We start from the raw sequence: 15,399 nt of genomic DNA, 5'->3' as shown, positions 1-15,399 counted from the left end.
CACTGACTCCATCTGAGGAAGCAGTGGATCTAGAAACATCAGAAACAAAGACGTTCTTTGTACGCAGCATGAGGAATGACCCACTTCTGGATGAAGAGAAGAAAGCCTGTCTCAGCTTCCATGTAGGAGCTACTCCACAGCAGGAACTCATGTCTCCAGGGTCAGGAGCTGCCTGTTACAACAAAACAGGCTCATCCCAAGCAGGCAGCCTGCAGCAACCTGCCAGTGCCCAGGGAAAGGTGGGAGATGTGACAGCAACCACCACAATTACCTATAGGTAAAAAATACTGCCACCAGCAGCAGGGACAGGGAAAACTGCAAAAGGCTTGTTTTGACTCTGCAGGTGCTGAGCAGAGATGCTCCCCCATGGCAAGGCGACACCTCCCAGACACTCAGTTAACTTCATTTCCCTCAAAAAAAAGTCAGAAATCTGGCTCTTACTGCTTTCACAGACTATGTGACTTCATATACAGTTGGAAAAGTCTGTAAAAATTAAGTAGCACCAGATTATAAATAAGGCCACGTAGGCAGTGGTTGTGATATCTATTTGTTATATGATGCTGTTTGGATCTTTGACCTGTGGTCACTGTTTTTGGGTCATGTTTATGTTCGTCCCATATTTCTCTTCATCTCAGCTTAAACCCAGTATTATTTACTAGGAAAAGGTTCTTCTTCCAGAGCATGGTTGGGAACTGGAACAGTCTCCCCAGGGAAATGGTCACAGTACCAAGCCTGAGAGAGTTCAAGGAGTGTTTGGATAATGCTCCCAGGCACAAGGTGTGATCCTTGGGGTGTCCTGTGCAGGGCCTGGAGCTGGACTTTTATGATCCCTGTAGGTCCCTTCCAAGTCAGCATAATCTGCGATCTGTGAATCTTCCAGACACAGCAGCAACTGCTGAGCATGCAGGGCAGTGCCACACCATGTGTTGGGCTGTCTAGAGCTGCAAAGTCAGCCAAGGGACTAGAGCACCTCCAGGAGGAAAGGCTGAGGGAGTTGGGCCCGTTCAGCCTCCAGATGACTGAGAGGGGACCATTTAAAAAACTTAAGTATTTGAAGGGAGGGTAAAGAGGATGGAGCCAGGCTATTCTCCGTGGTGCCAAGGAGTAAGCTGCCCAAGAAGTGCCACTTGAACATGAGGAGGAACTTCTTTACTCTGTGGGTGACCACACACTGAAACAGGCCGCCCAAACAGGGTATGGCGTCTCCCTCACTGAAGATGTTCACGAACCGTCTGGATGCAACCCAGTACCACGTGCTGGAGCAGAGAGGCTGCACCAGATGTCGGTCCCTGCGGTCCCGCCCGGCTTGACCCCCCCCGTGGCCCGCTGGCTCTGTGTTCCCGGCTCCCCCCCCCACACCCCACAGAGCCCCCGGCCAGCCCCGAGCCGGAGCGGGGGGGGGGGGGGGCGGAGCAGGGGCGGGGCGAGCGGCAAGACCCCGCCCACCGGCGCGAGCAGGAAACTCCCGCCGTTGCCTTACAAGGGCAGGCGCGCGACTCCCTCCGCCCCTCGCCCGTGGAATGTGGTGACTACACCGCGCTGCACCAACGCGTCGCCGGGGGAGGGGGGAAGGACATACACACAGGGCGGAGGGGTTGAGCTCCTGGCTCTGGCTTTCTCCTTCAAGGAAGGGAGAGACTCCAGAGAAAGAACGCGAATCACGCGGGCTCCTGCGAGTCCTCTCCCCGACACGGCTTGTGGCACCCAGCCGCCGAAGCGACGAGCCAAGCCGCCACCTCCCCCTCCTGCGCGGATGGTCTCGCCCAGAGCTTCCTTCCTGCCCGGCGGGGCGGTGGCCGCTCCGCTCTCCGGAAGTGTCGCTCCAGCCGCTCCCCGCCGGTGCCGTCTCCCGCCGCCAGGTGAGTCGGAGGGCTCCGCCCGCTGCCCGCGGGGTCTGGCGCCGGCCACCGGTGAGGGGTGGGAGGTGCTGGCCCGGGGGTCGCTTGCAGAGCCGGGGTCGCTTGCGGCGTCGCCCCCCGCAGCTCCCCTCGGGCCTCGGCTCGGTGCTGCTGCTCTTGACGGGGATCCGCCCTGCGGGCTGGAGCTGGGAGAGACCCCGGCTCCGGACCCCGCCCTGTGAGCCGGGCAGGGCGCGACGCCACGGGGACGGCGCCCGCGGGGACGAGCTCCCTGTGCATCGTTTCAGGGAACTGGTGTCAAAAGGTGTTTGTCTCACTGTCGGAAGGGCTCGGCTGCCTCCCGGCCACATCGAGCCCTCTGCGGGTGTTTGCTCGGCTTTGTCGGAGCATGGGAGGGGCAGGGCTGGGAGCTGCTGCGGTCGGAAGAGGGTGAGGTAGTGGGCCTGGGTCTGTCCCTTCCTGCTCACGTTTTGGAATAACCAGAGTCGCACAGGGCACTTCGCGCGATTGTTCCCCGGCTCTCAGAATCAATTAGGTTAGAAACGATCTCCGAAATCATCGAGTTCAACTGTGACCGACCATCATGGGACCTGGACCATGGCGCTGAGTGCCACGTACAGCCTTCACTTGAACATCTCCAGGGACGGTGACTCCACCACCTCCCTGGGCAGCCCATTCCAATGTCTAATCACCCTGTCTGTGAAGGAGTTTTTGCTAATGTCCAACCTAAACCTGGCAGTTTTCACATGTCCTCATCCTGTCGCTTATTGACTGGGAGAAGAGGCTGATCCCCGTTTGGCTACACCCTACTTTCAGGTGGTTGTAGAGAGTGATAAGGTCACCCTCTGAGCCTTGTTTTCTTTTTTGCAGACAGGCTGTGTTGATTCACTGGCGCTGGATTTTGAGGCAAGTGTAATTTCTGTACAAGGGTTTTGGTTTTTATTAGTGAGAAGTGTGTTAAAGTGGCTTTTAAGACTGGGTGGGACAGGGTAGGGTTTGGTTTTTGCTAGTTTGCTTTCATAAAGTGTAATCTGCTCTTTATTGAGCATTGACACAGATCTGCTGGAGAGCACTTTGCTCTTATCTCTTCCTGTTGCCACCCAGATTGTGATGGATGTGTGACTGTATGTGATGCTGCAGCTGAGTATGTGGACAGAATTTGGGATTTAGCTTTGAGGTTGACTTTGGAGTTTGATGTTCTATCTTAGTTCACGCAGAGACTTTCTTGGCTATGGGTTTGGGGATTTATTGTGTGGTAGTTTGGTTTTCTTCAGTAATAGATTTTGCAGATATTACAATACAGTTTTGAAACATGGGAGTGTTTTCTAAAGCATAACTTTTGGTCACTGCACCTGAGCCAGGTCCAGCTTGCACCACTGTTAATGGGCTGTAAATTTTCACAGCTTACTGGGTGACTCAAAATTTTTAGTTGCTTGGCATTTTTTTTCTCCAAGGGTTTAGCACTTTCCCAGAGGAAGGGACCACAAAGCAGCACAGTGCTGCTACTACCTATTTATTGTACTTTTAATATGTGAAAGTCTTCTTAAAGAAAGGTTGTACTTTAAGAAATACCTTATGATGTGTCTCACAGGTAATGTCTTGCATTTGAAGTTTCTTGGACAGCTTCCAAAACAGGGCCCAGACCATTCAGTGCAGCACAGTATTAAACAACAGGGACTAAACCTGCATGTCATTACTTGCGCTATCTAATGCGAAGTATTCCCACTTTTTATCTACTGAAATTCCATTTCCAGCCTATACTAACCCTATTTCAATTACAAAAGTGTTGGCATAGATGTGGGTCTTTTTGTTGGGTAACACAAAGTGCAAACACTTCTGGAACTTTTAAATCATAAATTGATCTCTTTGGCTAACTGGATTGATGCCTTTGGTTTTCTGAACATGTTCCAAAATGTACCACCCTCTTTTCTAACAGATATTCCTGGAGCTGAGACCAGTGTTTCAGGCATAGCTGCAGCAAACCTGTACTGAAGGGCACTGCTGTCCTGTGAGATCTGATGTTTCTCTGTAGCTGGGCTGACAGCTTTTTTGGACTGGAGGAGTTCCCAAGTCTGGTTCAGAGAAACTTAGAAAATAGTAATGCAAGCATTGGCACTTTTTTCAGTTTTTCTAGTAAAATATACTCTGATAGGTCAATCTTTCCAACAGAATTAAAAAGAATGTGCTGACAGCCTGCTTTTGTTACCTCCTCTTGCTTAAGATTGAATTGTAGGTAAGAGAATTGCAGGTAGTGGCTTGCTGGGAGCCCTGCCTTTGCAGCACTTATGCCTTTTCACTGATCCTAGAATTACAAGCCAGACACAATTAGGTGATAAAAAGGGATTACCTTTATAAGGATCCTTAACGCTGGATGAAAAAGTGCTGAAGATGCAACTGTAATAAGTGGATACAATTTTATATGTTCAGCAAATTAGCATCACTGACAAGAATCCCTTATTAGAGGTGATGAGATAATTTGCCCCTGGTTCTCCCCTTTTCTGAACATCCCTGCCCCCCCCCCCCCCTTTAGATCTTAACTAAACTTTATCAAAAGTTAGGAAGCCATTTTGACCTGGGATCCCAAAGAATGTAAACTTGAGGACTTAGAGCTGCTGGGGCATGTATTTTGTCTTTCTAATATAGTAGGTAAAATGCTAGCTATGAATTTGCAGCTGCGGAGCTGCAAATATATATGTAAAGAATATGGAGATATATGAAAGTAAAAAGGCAAAAATCAATTTGGTCGCCATCAGCATGTGCAGAGTAAACCTTTTTGTTTACTTTGAATGAGCCATATCCTGAAAACTGCGTTATTTCAGAGGATAGTGATTAAAAGATGGTGTTTGGCTCTATTTTGAGTAGTGGAACTTCTAATCAATAGCCCAGAGTCAAATGAGAGCTTGCCTGAGGGTTTTTACAGCGGTAAGAAAACCACCAAAGTTATGCACAACCCTTGGCTGCAGCTTGAAAGCAAACTACCTTTGTTGTCAGCTGTCTACACAACTATCTGGAAGTCAAGAGTTCACGTTTATTTGTTGCAGTGTTGTGGAGGCCAGACATCTCGGGTAGCTCGTGGTTACTGACTGCAGTGGAGAGAAGGTCTGCGTTGTTGAGCGATGCGCAGTTGCATTTCAGGGGCTATTTTTAGTTCGGGACATAATGGTTTGTTTTGTACGTCAGAAGAACGTTGTGGATGCACGTAGGATTTAAAAGTGTGGAATTAGCAGGGGACATCAGTAGCTGTCTGTGTGGACAGACTGAGAAGGACGTAACCATGGAATTTCCTTTTATGATCCAGATGCTTGGTACACCCTGTCAGGTACCTAATACAAAGCAAGGTAAAATGTCTTTCCTTTTTGTTAAAAAAAAAAAAAAAAAAAAAAAAACAGAAATAACTGCTTTGTGTCTGCATGATGGGTTGATTGTATAAGGAAGTTACTTTGCTTAATTTTACCCCCTTTTTTCTTTTAAGGATGAATCCCAGTTAGTGACTTCAGTCTTGCTTTTCAGGAGTCTTAACAGAATATATTCTATCTTTGAGAAAACTATCTGAGAAACAGATAGAACTGTGCTATGACTCCAATTAGCATTGCTATTCTGACCAGATAATTTGTTTCTAAGTTACAAAATTAATACTTAGTGTAAATTTCAGAATATTTATATTCTTGCAATTGCAGGTGAAGCTTAAATTTTCTTATTTCAGGACACACTTGCTACAGGTGCTTTCTTGTAAAATTCAGAGTCAAGGATGGAAGGAATCTGGTTTAAATAACACTTCAAGCATTATGAAGGATTTTAGCAGTATGGATTACACTTTAGTTTGAGCTAATGCAAGCAGAGGTAATGAGGCTATTGGAAATAACACTAAAAAGGGTCTAACTTCTGATCCAAAAGCAGTCTTGAGGACTTTGTGTTTGCCTTTCAGTGAATGACTCAGCTTTTCCAGTTTGTGCTGTCATACATTTAGTTGGAATACTACATGCACCTTCCCAGATAAAGAAATACAGTTAATTTGAAAGCCTCACTTCTAGCCTGAGTGTACTAGTGTTATAATATATAACAACCTACCATGTTTATTTCTTCATTTGACAGCTTCAAGGGAAACAATAACATTAGTATACCTGTGATATGCTAAAATTTATAAAAACATATAATTGTTTCTAAGGGTTGGTAGCTTAAAAGAAACAGTCTTCACACTTTTGTAGCTATCATGCCTTTTAATTCATTCTAAAAAGAGTGTGCTGGCCTTTGCATGTGTAGTGTAGTAGTTCCACTGGGTAAGGGAATAGCACTGTACAACTTTTGAAACAAGTCAGTGCTCTCTCTCTCTCTCTCAACAGTAGCTAGTCTAACAAAATGCTATTTAGAGCCTAAAATACATTTTTTTTCTCGTCCAAAATGTTAGTTTAGCATACTGTCTGATCTATTGAACCACTGTGCTAGTTTAGCAGCACATATCCTTCTATGTCAACAATGCCTCCCAAATTCCTGAATATGTGTTTGTATAAATTTCTGGGAGATGCAGGTAGAGTATTGAATCAGCAACACAAGCACTGTGTGAGTTTCAAGAGCTATGATTTGATTTAGGTTTTTTGATGTAGCCTCCTATTGGCCTGCTGTGCTGGTCCCTCAATCCTCAAAGGCTTTATGCTTTCACAGCAAGTGAAGTCTGAAGGAAAATAGAGCAGGAGATATTGAAATAAGTGTGTACTTCAGAGTATATGCCAATAACATGGAACCTGATGTTCCTCTACCCCAGGGACTTGCAGTGTGATTAATAAGGCTAAATCTTGGATATATTTCTGTCTCCTTAGAACCAACAGCCACCATGTCTAGCAAAAGAGCAAAGACGAAGACCACCAAGAAGCGCCCTCAGCGCGCCACTTCCAATGTGTTTGCGATGTTCGATCAGTCGCAGATCCAGGAATTCAAGGAGGCCTTCAACATGATCGACCAGAACAGGGATGGCTTCATTGACAAAGAGGACCTGCACGACATGCTCGCCTCCCTTGGTAATGTCCCTTTTCTCTGTCCATGCTTGCCAGGCAAATTTGTACTGCAAAAATCAAAATATTGAGTTTGGGATATGAGAGGCGTCTCAGCTTGTATTAACACTACAGACATTACTTGTTCGGTTTGAAAGCTAAACCGAGTCTGAATCCCATTATTTGTAGGAAAGAATCCAACGGATGAATACCTGGATGCCATGATGAATGAGGCTCCGGGCCCCATCAACTTCACCATGTTCCTCACCATGTTTGGTGAGAAGTTAAATGGCACCGACCCGGAGGATGTGATCAGGAATGCTTTTGCTTGCTTTGATGAAGAAGCAACAGGTACGTGGGTGAAATAACAGTGTACATGTATTACTTCTACTTAATTCTGTAACAACAAATACTTGTGTTCATAGAAGCAGTGAGCAGTTTTTTTAACTCTAAAAATTTTAATTTCTGCAAACTGAAAATCATTACTATATCCTCCTGTGCTAAATTTGCCTTTTCAGTCTCTGTATAAATTTCAAATTTCTGGCAGTACATTCTGTTCAAGACAGGAGAAAGTATAAAAGATGTTGATCAGGAACCAGGGTCTTAATTTATTCCTAACTTAAAATTCACCTTTGGTGCCACTTTTATGAGGGGAATCACTGTTTTCAAAGCTGTTGTGCTTTTATGAAGAACTTTTCTGTCAACAACTTGTATCCACCTTCCCTCTGTTGAGGTGCACTAAAAGGTGAAGAAAATGAATGCAAGAAAATTCTTATGTGACTCACAGGAGTGATGATAAAAGCAATCACCAGTTAGACAAGCCTACGTCTTTAATAAACCATGCCAAGAATATGTTCTTTGCAACCAGTCTGGTCAATCTTGAGTTTTACTGGTGATTTAAGATCAATTTGAAATTTTCTAAACTTTCCCATGTTTCATGCACTTGTTGAATGTTATTAGTCAAGTTCCATGACCTTTTTTTTGTGGTTTTTCAATAGGAATGCTCAAGGTAAACTCATCCCCTTGGTGATTTTTAAAATACTGAGTTAGAAGGTTCTTGGTACTATTGGAAGTGTAGCCCTGCTGTTGGGAAGAATATGAATATGAATGCTGATAAATTTTTATATTCTATGGAACACCACGGGCAAAGCATATAATGGTCTTTGTTTGAAGTAGTGGAACCTTTCAAACTAATTTCAAATGCCTGATTTGATTGAATCCTTGTAATTATTTGGCATTTTTAGTGATAGGGTTTAGTGGTGTTGTTTTAATTTGGCAGATGAAGACTGTAGGTATTTAATTGAGGGAAAGAACTCAAAGAAAGAAATTATCACCCCATGTATTAGCAGATAAATGTAAAAACTCCTCTTCTGTCCTCCTACACTGTGCTCCAGGGTTCATCCAAGAAGACTACCTGCGGGAGCTGCTGACCACCATGGGAGACAGGTTCACGGATGAAGAGGTGGATGAGCTGTACAGAGAGGCCCCCATCGACAAAAAGGGCAACTTCAACTACATCGAATTCACGCGCATCCTCAAACATGGAGCAAAGGACAAGGACGACTGAGCAAGTCCCTGGATTACCTGCACATTATCTCTACATTTATGTTTATTTTTAATGGTTTCTTCCTGATAGAACTTGTTGCATGCATTTAGCTCCAAAGCTTTTGTCTTTTTCAATATATTTATCTACTCCAGGCCATTTAGGCACATTTGCACCTGTAATCAGACTGGAAGCAGGGAAAATATTTTGAGGGAAAGGCTACAGGAAAAACATTCCCTGGAGTTGATAGTCCAGGAAAATAATCTCAATGTTTCTGGTTTAGCTGGATTTTTACATTTTTGTAATAAATGCCATTTTGAAATAAAGATTGCTATATAGATAAAATACCTCAAAATCTTTTGTGAAGAATGACATTTCTACTACAAATTTACAAATGCAGGTGTGTTCATTGTCTTTTTCTTGCAGTTGCAAGTCAAGCTGGAAAACTTATTTTCATGGTGTTTTGTTCAGTGTCAGAGTTCTGAAATGCACCTAGCAGCATCTGCTGGCATCTTTATAAATGCAGCTGCAGAAGTCTTTCATCTCAGTTTTTTGTAGTGGGATCTGACTACTGTGTAAGTAGTCAACCAAGTAAATGGTTAGGGAAGACTGTTACAATTGCCTCATGGCCAGCAGAGAACATCAGATTCTTAAGTAGATACCATGCCCAGCTTTTGCTTTATTTTAATATGGATGGGTTTTCTAGCAGTACTTTCATGTCAAAGTGTGCATTCTTCTTTGCTAAGGGGGAATTGGGCATATTTTTTCCCTTCTGCTGAAGGAAGCTTGTGCAAAGGAGTCTGTGCTGGCACTAATTAACAGCAATACATGGCCAGAAAACTTACACAAAGCTTTATTTTTCTACAGCTAATTCATTTGCATGTGAGAACGTGAGCCAAGTCATTCTGAGAATTAACTTGGTAAAATCTATAGGTGCTGAAATTGCTCTCTTTTTAAAATATGATACATATTCCTCAGATATATTAGCAAGATGGCTTTTAACCAAGCACAGTCAGTCAGAACTGGTTGTGCTGATGTTGTCTCCAACACAAAGAAAAGAGGAGGATTGTTCTGTTAGTTCTTAGTATGACTGTGCTTTTCTGTGTGCCTCATTCTCTTGGCTACTGCAAGTTAGAAAGCAGGAGGAGAATTTATTTTGCCTATGTATTTATCAATTTAAACAATGACCTCTTATCCAGAAAGCTTGCCCTCAGCCATATCGCACGACTTAAGACCCCAAGGAGTAGGAATTCAGCACAAGGGATTGTAAAGGCTCTAACAGCTTATCCTGTAAGGTGGGTTTGTCTTATTTTGTGTGTGATACCAGGAAGGCTTGGTTACCTAATCTTTCTTGTGTTCCCATATGACAACTCTGGAAGATATTCTGGCTTCAGGTTTGTAAATAACTTGACAAAGTATACTTGGTTGGCGTACTTGGACTATTTTTTATTTTTTTTATTCCAGGGTCGATTTTTCCACTTACAGGCTTAATTAAAATTGAGTTTTCAACTATTCTTTTCCCAGTTTTGTGTTTTATCTGCTAACAAACTTAGCTTCAGTTTTTCTCCTACCCACATTATGTTCTACACTACTTTAGGTTGTCATAGCTGCTTCGTTTTTTGAAAGTTTGCTTTTTAACTATCTTGGTGCCCTTCAGTAATGACTGCTGAGTTATTTCTCCATGTGACACCTGCAAGGTTCTAAGAAGTAGTTTACAAGTATGCATGGAAGTTTTCACCAGCAGTGCCCTTGTGACAAAGACAAGAGTGGGGATGTAGGAAACTGTCTTGTTGAAATGTTGCTATGTAACATTAGGCTGGAGAACAAGTTATGCTGTCACTTCTTTAGACTGATCTTGTCACCTCTCTGCAATTCAGTGCTGTGTGCATACATGCCTGCTCAAAGGACAGATGTAAGAGATTGATTATTTTTTCCCTTTGAGTGTCTAAATGACATTAAGAGTCAGAGAGCAGTTTACTTTTGTCAGGAACACTGGATCCCTAAACCCTTCTTTTCTTGATCCTGTTTTCTCTGTAAATGTTAGGTGCTGGTATGTTACACTGAGAAAGCAGCGGGTGTGCCAGCTGGATTCTTCTTGCTGGAAGTAGTGATTTTAAAATCATAAATATGAGTCACATAAAAGAGAACCCGGTATCCTCCTCGAGAGGAAATTGCCCACTTCAAAAATATTCTGTACTGCTGCTCTTGCTTTCTGAACAGCTGTTTTGTTCCTTGGATGCTCCCTCTGAGCAGAGGGTGAGACACCCTTGTGCAGAGGTAAAGATACCTGCTCAGGAAGATCTGTTACTGAGAAGGAATATCCAAGCATGTGTGAGTATAATGACAACCTTCCAAGTTCCAGTTTCCCTGGTTTTTCATATTGTAGAAGACCAGATAACTTGCAAGTGGGCACAAACCCCTTAACTGCTGAGAGGCTACAAGGCCAACAGCCCCAGCCAAGAGACCATATAAGAGCATCAATTGCATTTTGTAGCTAGGCAGGGAGGAATGTGACAGCTGAGGTTACGTGCCGAGGGGCGTGGGGATGTGTCATCAATAATTCACTTCCAAAAATAAAAATAACTTTGGTCACTGAAACAGCTTAAAATTTCTGACGACTTAGCCTTAGCATTTTGCAGCCAAAATCTTGGAACCTAATCTTTTCTCCCTTGGGGTTCATACACAACAGTCTCCAAGCTCCACACCAGATTAAGCTTATGATGAAAAACTATTTTCATAGGCTCATGCACACATTTAATAGTCTTACATCTATAGTGACCTACAATGCCCCGTGAAGCACTGCTGAAAAGCAGTGATTTATTTTATATGACCCACTTACCCTGTTCTAAGGCTACAAACGCAGAGGTCAAAATGAAGCCAAAGAGCTACTGAGGCTGCATGAGAAACCTCCAAAGAGGACCGTGTTTGTGTCGAGTGCTGCCAGGGAATGTTTGCCTGCTACCTTTTCATCCCTACTCAGTTGCTGGAGATAAAGATAATGTGCAATATTTTACCCTTGTTTCTGCTCTTCATTTAAGCAAATAAACCCATCCTTATGGCACAGTGATCAGATGACTGAAGCATTTCACAACATGAAGGCAGCTTGTTACACTAGCTCAGCAGCTAGGGGATGTCACAGGGGTGCTGTCCCTACACTCCAGAGCAAGGATCTGTTTCACAGCTGACCTAAGGACTATCTTTGGATCGCTTGTTTCTAGGATCCCTGTGGTATCTGGAGGAATGAATGCAGCACAGCGGCCCCATCCTGGCACAGGGCATCAGTGACAGCATGCCTTTGTGTCCTGACACCTGCATTCGATCCAAAAGCTGGAAAATATCTGAAATCTTGTCATCACATATTTCTCGAGGCCTTTTCTAGTCTGGAGTGTTACAAACTTACTATTTGGGATGTTCCTGGGGAATTTCAAACAACAACAAATGCAAAGATATTTTGACAGTGTAAATCCAAATAACGGGTGAGTAACAAAGTATAGTCAGGAACATTTTAGATAACAGCAGCTAATCCTCCCTTGGTATTGCTTATGCATCCATACTCCTATTTTGGCTTCTTAGTTAATTTTGCAAAACCCTTCTGTCATTTTTAGATAACTTTCTCCTTTGGAAAAATTACTTAGGATTACAGTACCTCAGAAATAGTATTGCAGAAACTAGGAACAATATAAAGGGAAAAAGAACTCAGTAAATGCCTCTTAAAACATAGCTTAAGTAAAATTAAGTTACCATGAAATACTGAAAAGTAATACTGGGGGGAAAAAAACCCTCCACACAGCTATTTCTTTTTTTTGTGCTCTGGGCAGGAGCTCCACAGAGATCACTGTTGCCGCGGCTGCTGTGTCGAAAGCACTTCCCTCCCGTCCGAGCAGGGGGGGAAGGCGGCCGGGGCTAGCTCAGAGCACAGCAGCAGCTAGCAGCTAAGGGGGCACTACCCAGATCCGTCAGGGACGTCCGGGCTGCGCCTTCCTCGGCAGGACAGCAGCAACAGTATCGAAAAGAAGCGGCAAGGCGGAGAAGCCGAGAGAAAAGAGGGTCTTGACACGCCCGGTGTAGCTCAGTGGTTTTAATGTATCATTTCTCCACCGCGTCCAGCGGGAAAAGACGCCACTGCGTCGGGGCGGGAAAAGACCCACTGCGTCCGGGGGAAAAACAAGACAAAAGGGGGAGAAGCAGTATATAAAGGGGTGTACAATAACCAATTAGGAGAAACTGAGGAGGGGAATTCAACATGACTGACAGGGGTGGCAACAAGTGATACATGAACCAAGGAGGGGCTAGGGGCACCTGCCCAATCACCCCCTGTGGAAGGGAGAAGTTTCTGGAAGGATGGGGGGGTTTCAGGAGATGAACGGGGCTCTGGAGGAGGGGAAAGGGGCAGTTGCCAGGGGAACGGGGGTGGAGACAAGGGCTTGGCAGCGAGCCCAGACAGGGAGGACACCATTCGAGGGAAAGGGGGAACCAGGACTGAACCATCGAACTGGGTATAGGGTTGTAACCAGGGGAATCATCACAAAACAATACAAAACAGGGAAGATAACTCAATTGGGAACTGGACACACACCACAACATCTCACTCTTTTTGTTTTAGAAAAAACAAAATTAAAATTGAGTCTTTAAAAGCTGATTTCGGAGCTCGTCGATGCTTGTTCGCCGGCATCGTTGGTAGGTCTGGAGACTGCAAACCATTGAGGAATGGGTGAGATTGAAAGAGGTTGCATCTCCTCATAATAGAAAGTCTCTTGGTTAGAGCTCGTAGCAGGAAGGAGGGAGACGTGGTTCACTTGTGGTGCGGCAGTGGACAGAAGACGGAGGAGCAGTTCATAAATCATTGAGAAACTCAAAATGACACACAAAAGGTTAGAAATGATAAGAATAACCGAGCAATAAAACTTAAACTGGCGAATCGGGTTCTAACTGAAACAAACGAAGAAAATAAGTTAAAACCGAGGGCTCTGGGGTGGATGGTTCAGCCTGGGGGACACAGGACACGACATGGACTTTGCGTTTTCTCCTCAGGGCGGACTGGGTCACCTGAGGGGTGACGCTTGGTTTGCGTGCCTTCCCTGGGAGAAAGGGTTTTACCCACTTTGAGGGGACCCATTTGAGCCCGGCGGGGGTGGACACGCGTGCGTATCCACGACCCCATGTTACCAGGTCAAATGGCCCCTCAACCTTCCAGGTTTCAGGGTCGGAGATGGTGAGGGTGTCTGTGAGGTGCAACTTGAAAGGGAAGGCACACAAAGCAGATGTTATCATTGGCAAAGTCTCATTTGGTGAAGTTGTCGTGTCCGGTGATGATAACTTATTGGGTGGGTTGGAATGGGTAAGGGTGTGGGAATGGGGTCCCCTCCCTGGATTTTTGGGGCTGATGTTAAAACTTCCCGCCTCATTTTTATCCTTGCGCAGGGGGGAACTGCGCTCGGAATTCAGTTTTTTTGTTGGTTGTCTTTGGATGCTGCCTGCTCCTTGTGGAACTGGAAAAACTGTTTCCGCAAGAGGCAGTCAGGCATCCAGTGTTCTGGGTCGCCACACAGGTGGCAGTGTCCTTGGCTGGGCCTCTTACTTTTGGGTGACGTCGGCTGCTGCTGGGCGGCCATCGGATCGCTGTCGAAATTTGTTGTTTCTGCGAATGACACGCGACGGCTTGTAGGTGGAGGTTTTTGGATCCTCCTTGGCGAGGGATGGTGCCTTTTTCTGGCAAGCTTCGATCATTGATTGGATGGTTGGAGGAGGATCGACGGGAAGGCTGAGGATGACTGCTTTGCAGACAGCGTTAGCATTGGCATTAGCCAATTCTGTTAGGATCCCGAGTCGAGCGCTCTCCGCTTGGACTTGATGGTCGATTGCCCTGCGGAGATGCTCGACAAAAACAATGAAAGGTTCCCCTGGCCCCTGATGAATTTTGGTGAAAGTGGGCTCCTGGGCAGTAGGGCGGAGCGCTAAGAATGCCCGTTCGGCCATCCTTGCACTCTCCCGAAGCGCTTGACGGGGGATATCTCTAGCTTGAAAAGCTCCGTCGGCCCAATTCCCAAGACCGACCAATAGGTCGGTGTAAACCGTTTCACCACCGAGGGTTGTGGCAGTTTGGGGATTCTCCCACAATTGTGGAAGAATGTCCCTGATTCCCTTTTTCCATGCCTCCTCCCACACTAAGAATTCGGTGGGGTTGAGGAGGCATGAAAAAAGCGTCCGCAAGTCGGCGGGTACAACATCAGATTCTAATAAAGAGGCCCGAAGGAGTCCCCGGAAGTATTCACTCTCCCGGGAAAACTCTCTTTGGGCCTTGCACAACTCCCTAATGGTGGAATGGGGGAATGGGGTCCATTGCGCTCGGGAGGGCCCTACGCTTTCTTGGTGGTAAGAAACAGGAGCGGCAGTTATTAAAGATGGCACAGTAAAATCTGAATCATCTTGATCTCCACTCCCGGAAGTCGGGGCGTGGGAACTGGGAGGCGGGGCGTGGGAACCCGGAAGCCAAGGGGAGGGGTCAGGTGTGGGAACCAGGGCGGAGCTAGGAGGTGGAGCTGATGGAGTTGGCTCCGCCTGAGGGGCGTGTTCAAAAGGCGGGGCTTGGGAAGGAGGAGGGGAAAGGGGCGTGTAGGAAGGCGGGGGATTGGGAGAAGAATTAACATAATTAGGGGCGGGGTTATAGGAATGGGAAGGGGAGGAGAAAGGGTTGGCGGGAGAAAGGAAAGGATTATGGGGAGAAGAAAAACTGATGGCGGGAAAAGCCATGCGGTCGCCGCCATTTTGGGCTCCATGGGAGCCATTTTGTGAAGAGGTCTGGGGGCTGCTGCCCTCTGAAACTGCAAATCTAACTTTGGGATGCACAACTGGGGACTCGGGGGAAAAGGAATCGGGGGATTGGAGAGAGCTCTCCGAAGTCTGGCCAGGACTTTGGAGGCGGGGGGTCAGGGAACCCTGAGGAGAGCCCGGCGGGTGGTAGGAAGCCGGCGCGGTGCTCTCGCGGGCTGCTCTCCTAAGGGTTCTGCTATTC

The 15,399-nt window shown here is 45.8% G+C and overlaps 1 protein-coding gene across 5 annotated transcripts; it reads left to right on the top strand.

Moving 5' to 3' along the window:
• The first annotated feature begins 1,699 nt into the window (after positions 1–1,699).
• LOC103826849 (myosin regulatory light chain 2, smooth muscle minor isoform) lies at positions 1,700–9,899 on the top strand. Of its 5 annotated transcripts, none has more exons than XM_030233660.2 (5): positions 1,733–1,859; positions 2,730–2,765; positions 6,674–6,871; positions 7,034–7,195; positions 8,239–9,899. In XM_030233660.2, exons 3-5 carry the CDS (start codon positions 6,688–6,690, stop codon positions 8,409–8,411), a joined length of 519 nt encoding a protein of 172 aa, XP_030089520.1. In that variant the 5' UTR covers positions 1,733–1,859; positions 2,730–2,765; positions 6,674–6,687; the 3' UTR covers positions 8,412–9,899. The 5 variants fall into 5 exon arrangements, with proteins under 5 accessions (XP_030089476.1, XP_030089520.1, XP_030089560.1 ...); XM_030233700.2 differs by having other exon boundaries at positions 1,757–1,859; positions 2,734–2,765; XM_009102319.4 differs by lacking the exon at positions 1,733–1,859 and adding an exon at positions 2,141–2,163.
• Positions 9,900–15,399: the final 5,500 nt, after the last annotated feature.

The sequence above is a fragment of the Serinus canaria genome, chromosome 2 (genome assembly GCF_022539315.1).
Source record: "Serinus canaria isolate serCan28SL12 chromosome 2, serCan2020, whole genome shotgun sequence".
NCBI classification, from domain to species: domain Eukaryota; kingdom Metazoa; phylum Chordata; class Aves; order Passeriformes; family Fringillidae; genus Serinus; species Serinus canaria.
The sequence above is the reverse complement of the archived record's forward strand: the minus strand, read 5'-3'. Positions and strand labels throughout refer to the sequence as shown.

Bases quoted from the DNA above. Each gene is read 5' to 3' on its own strand.
- LOC103826849 (XM_009102311.4), top strand. From the start codon at position 5,053: ATGCACGTAGGATTTAAAAGTGTGGAATTAGCAGGGGACATCAGTAGC. The intron at 5,198-6,673 runs GTAAAATGTCTT...CTGTCTCCTTAG, and splicing joins GGTACCTAATACAAAGCAAG to AACCAACAGCCACCATGTCT. The intron at 6,872-7,033 runs GTAATGTCCCTT...CATTATTTGTAG, and splicing joins CGACATGCTCGCCTCCCTTG to GAAAGAATCCAACGGATGAA.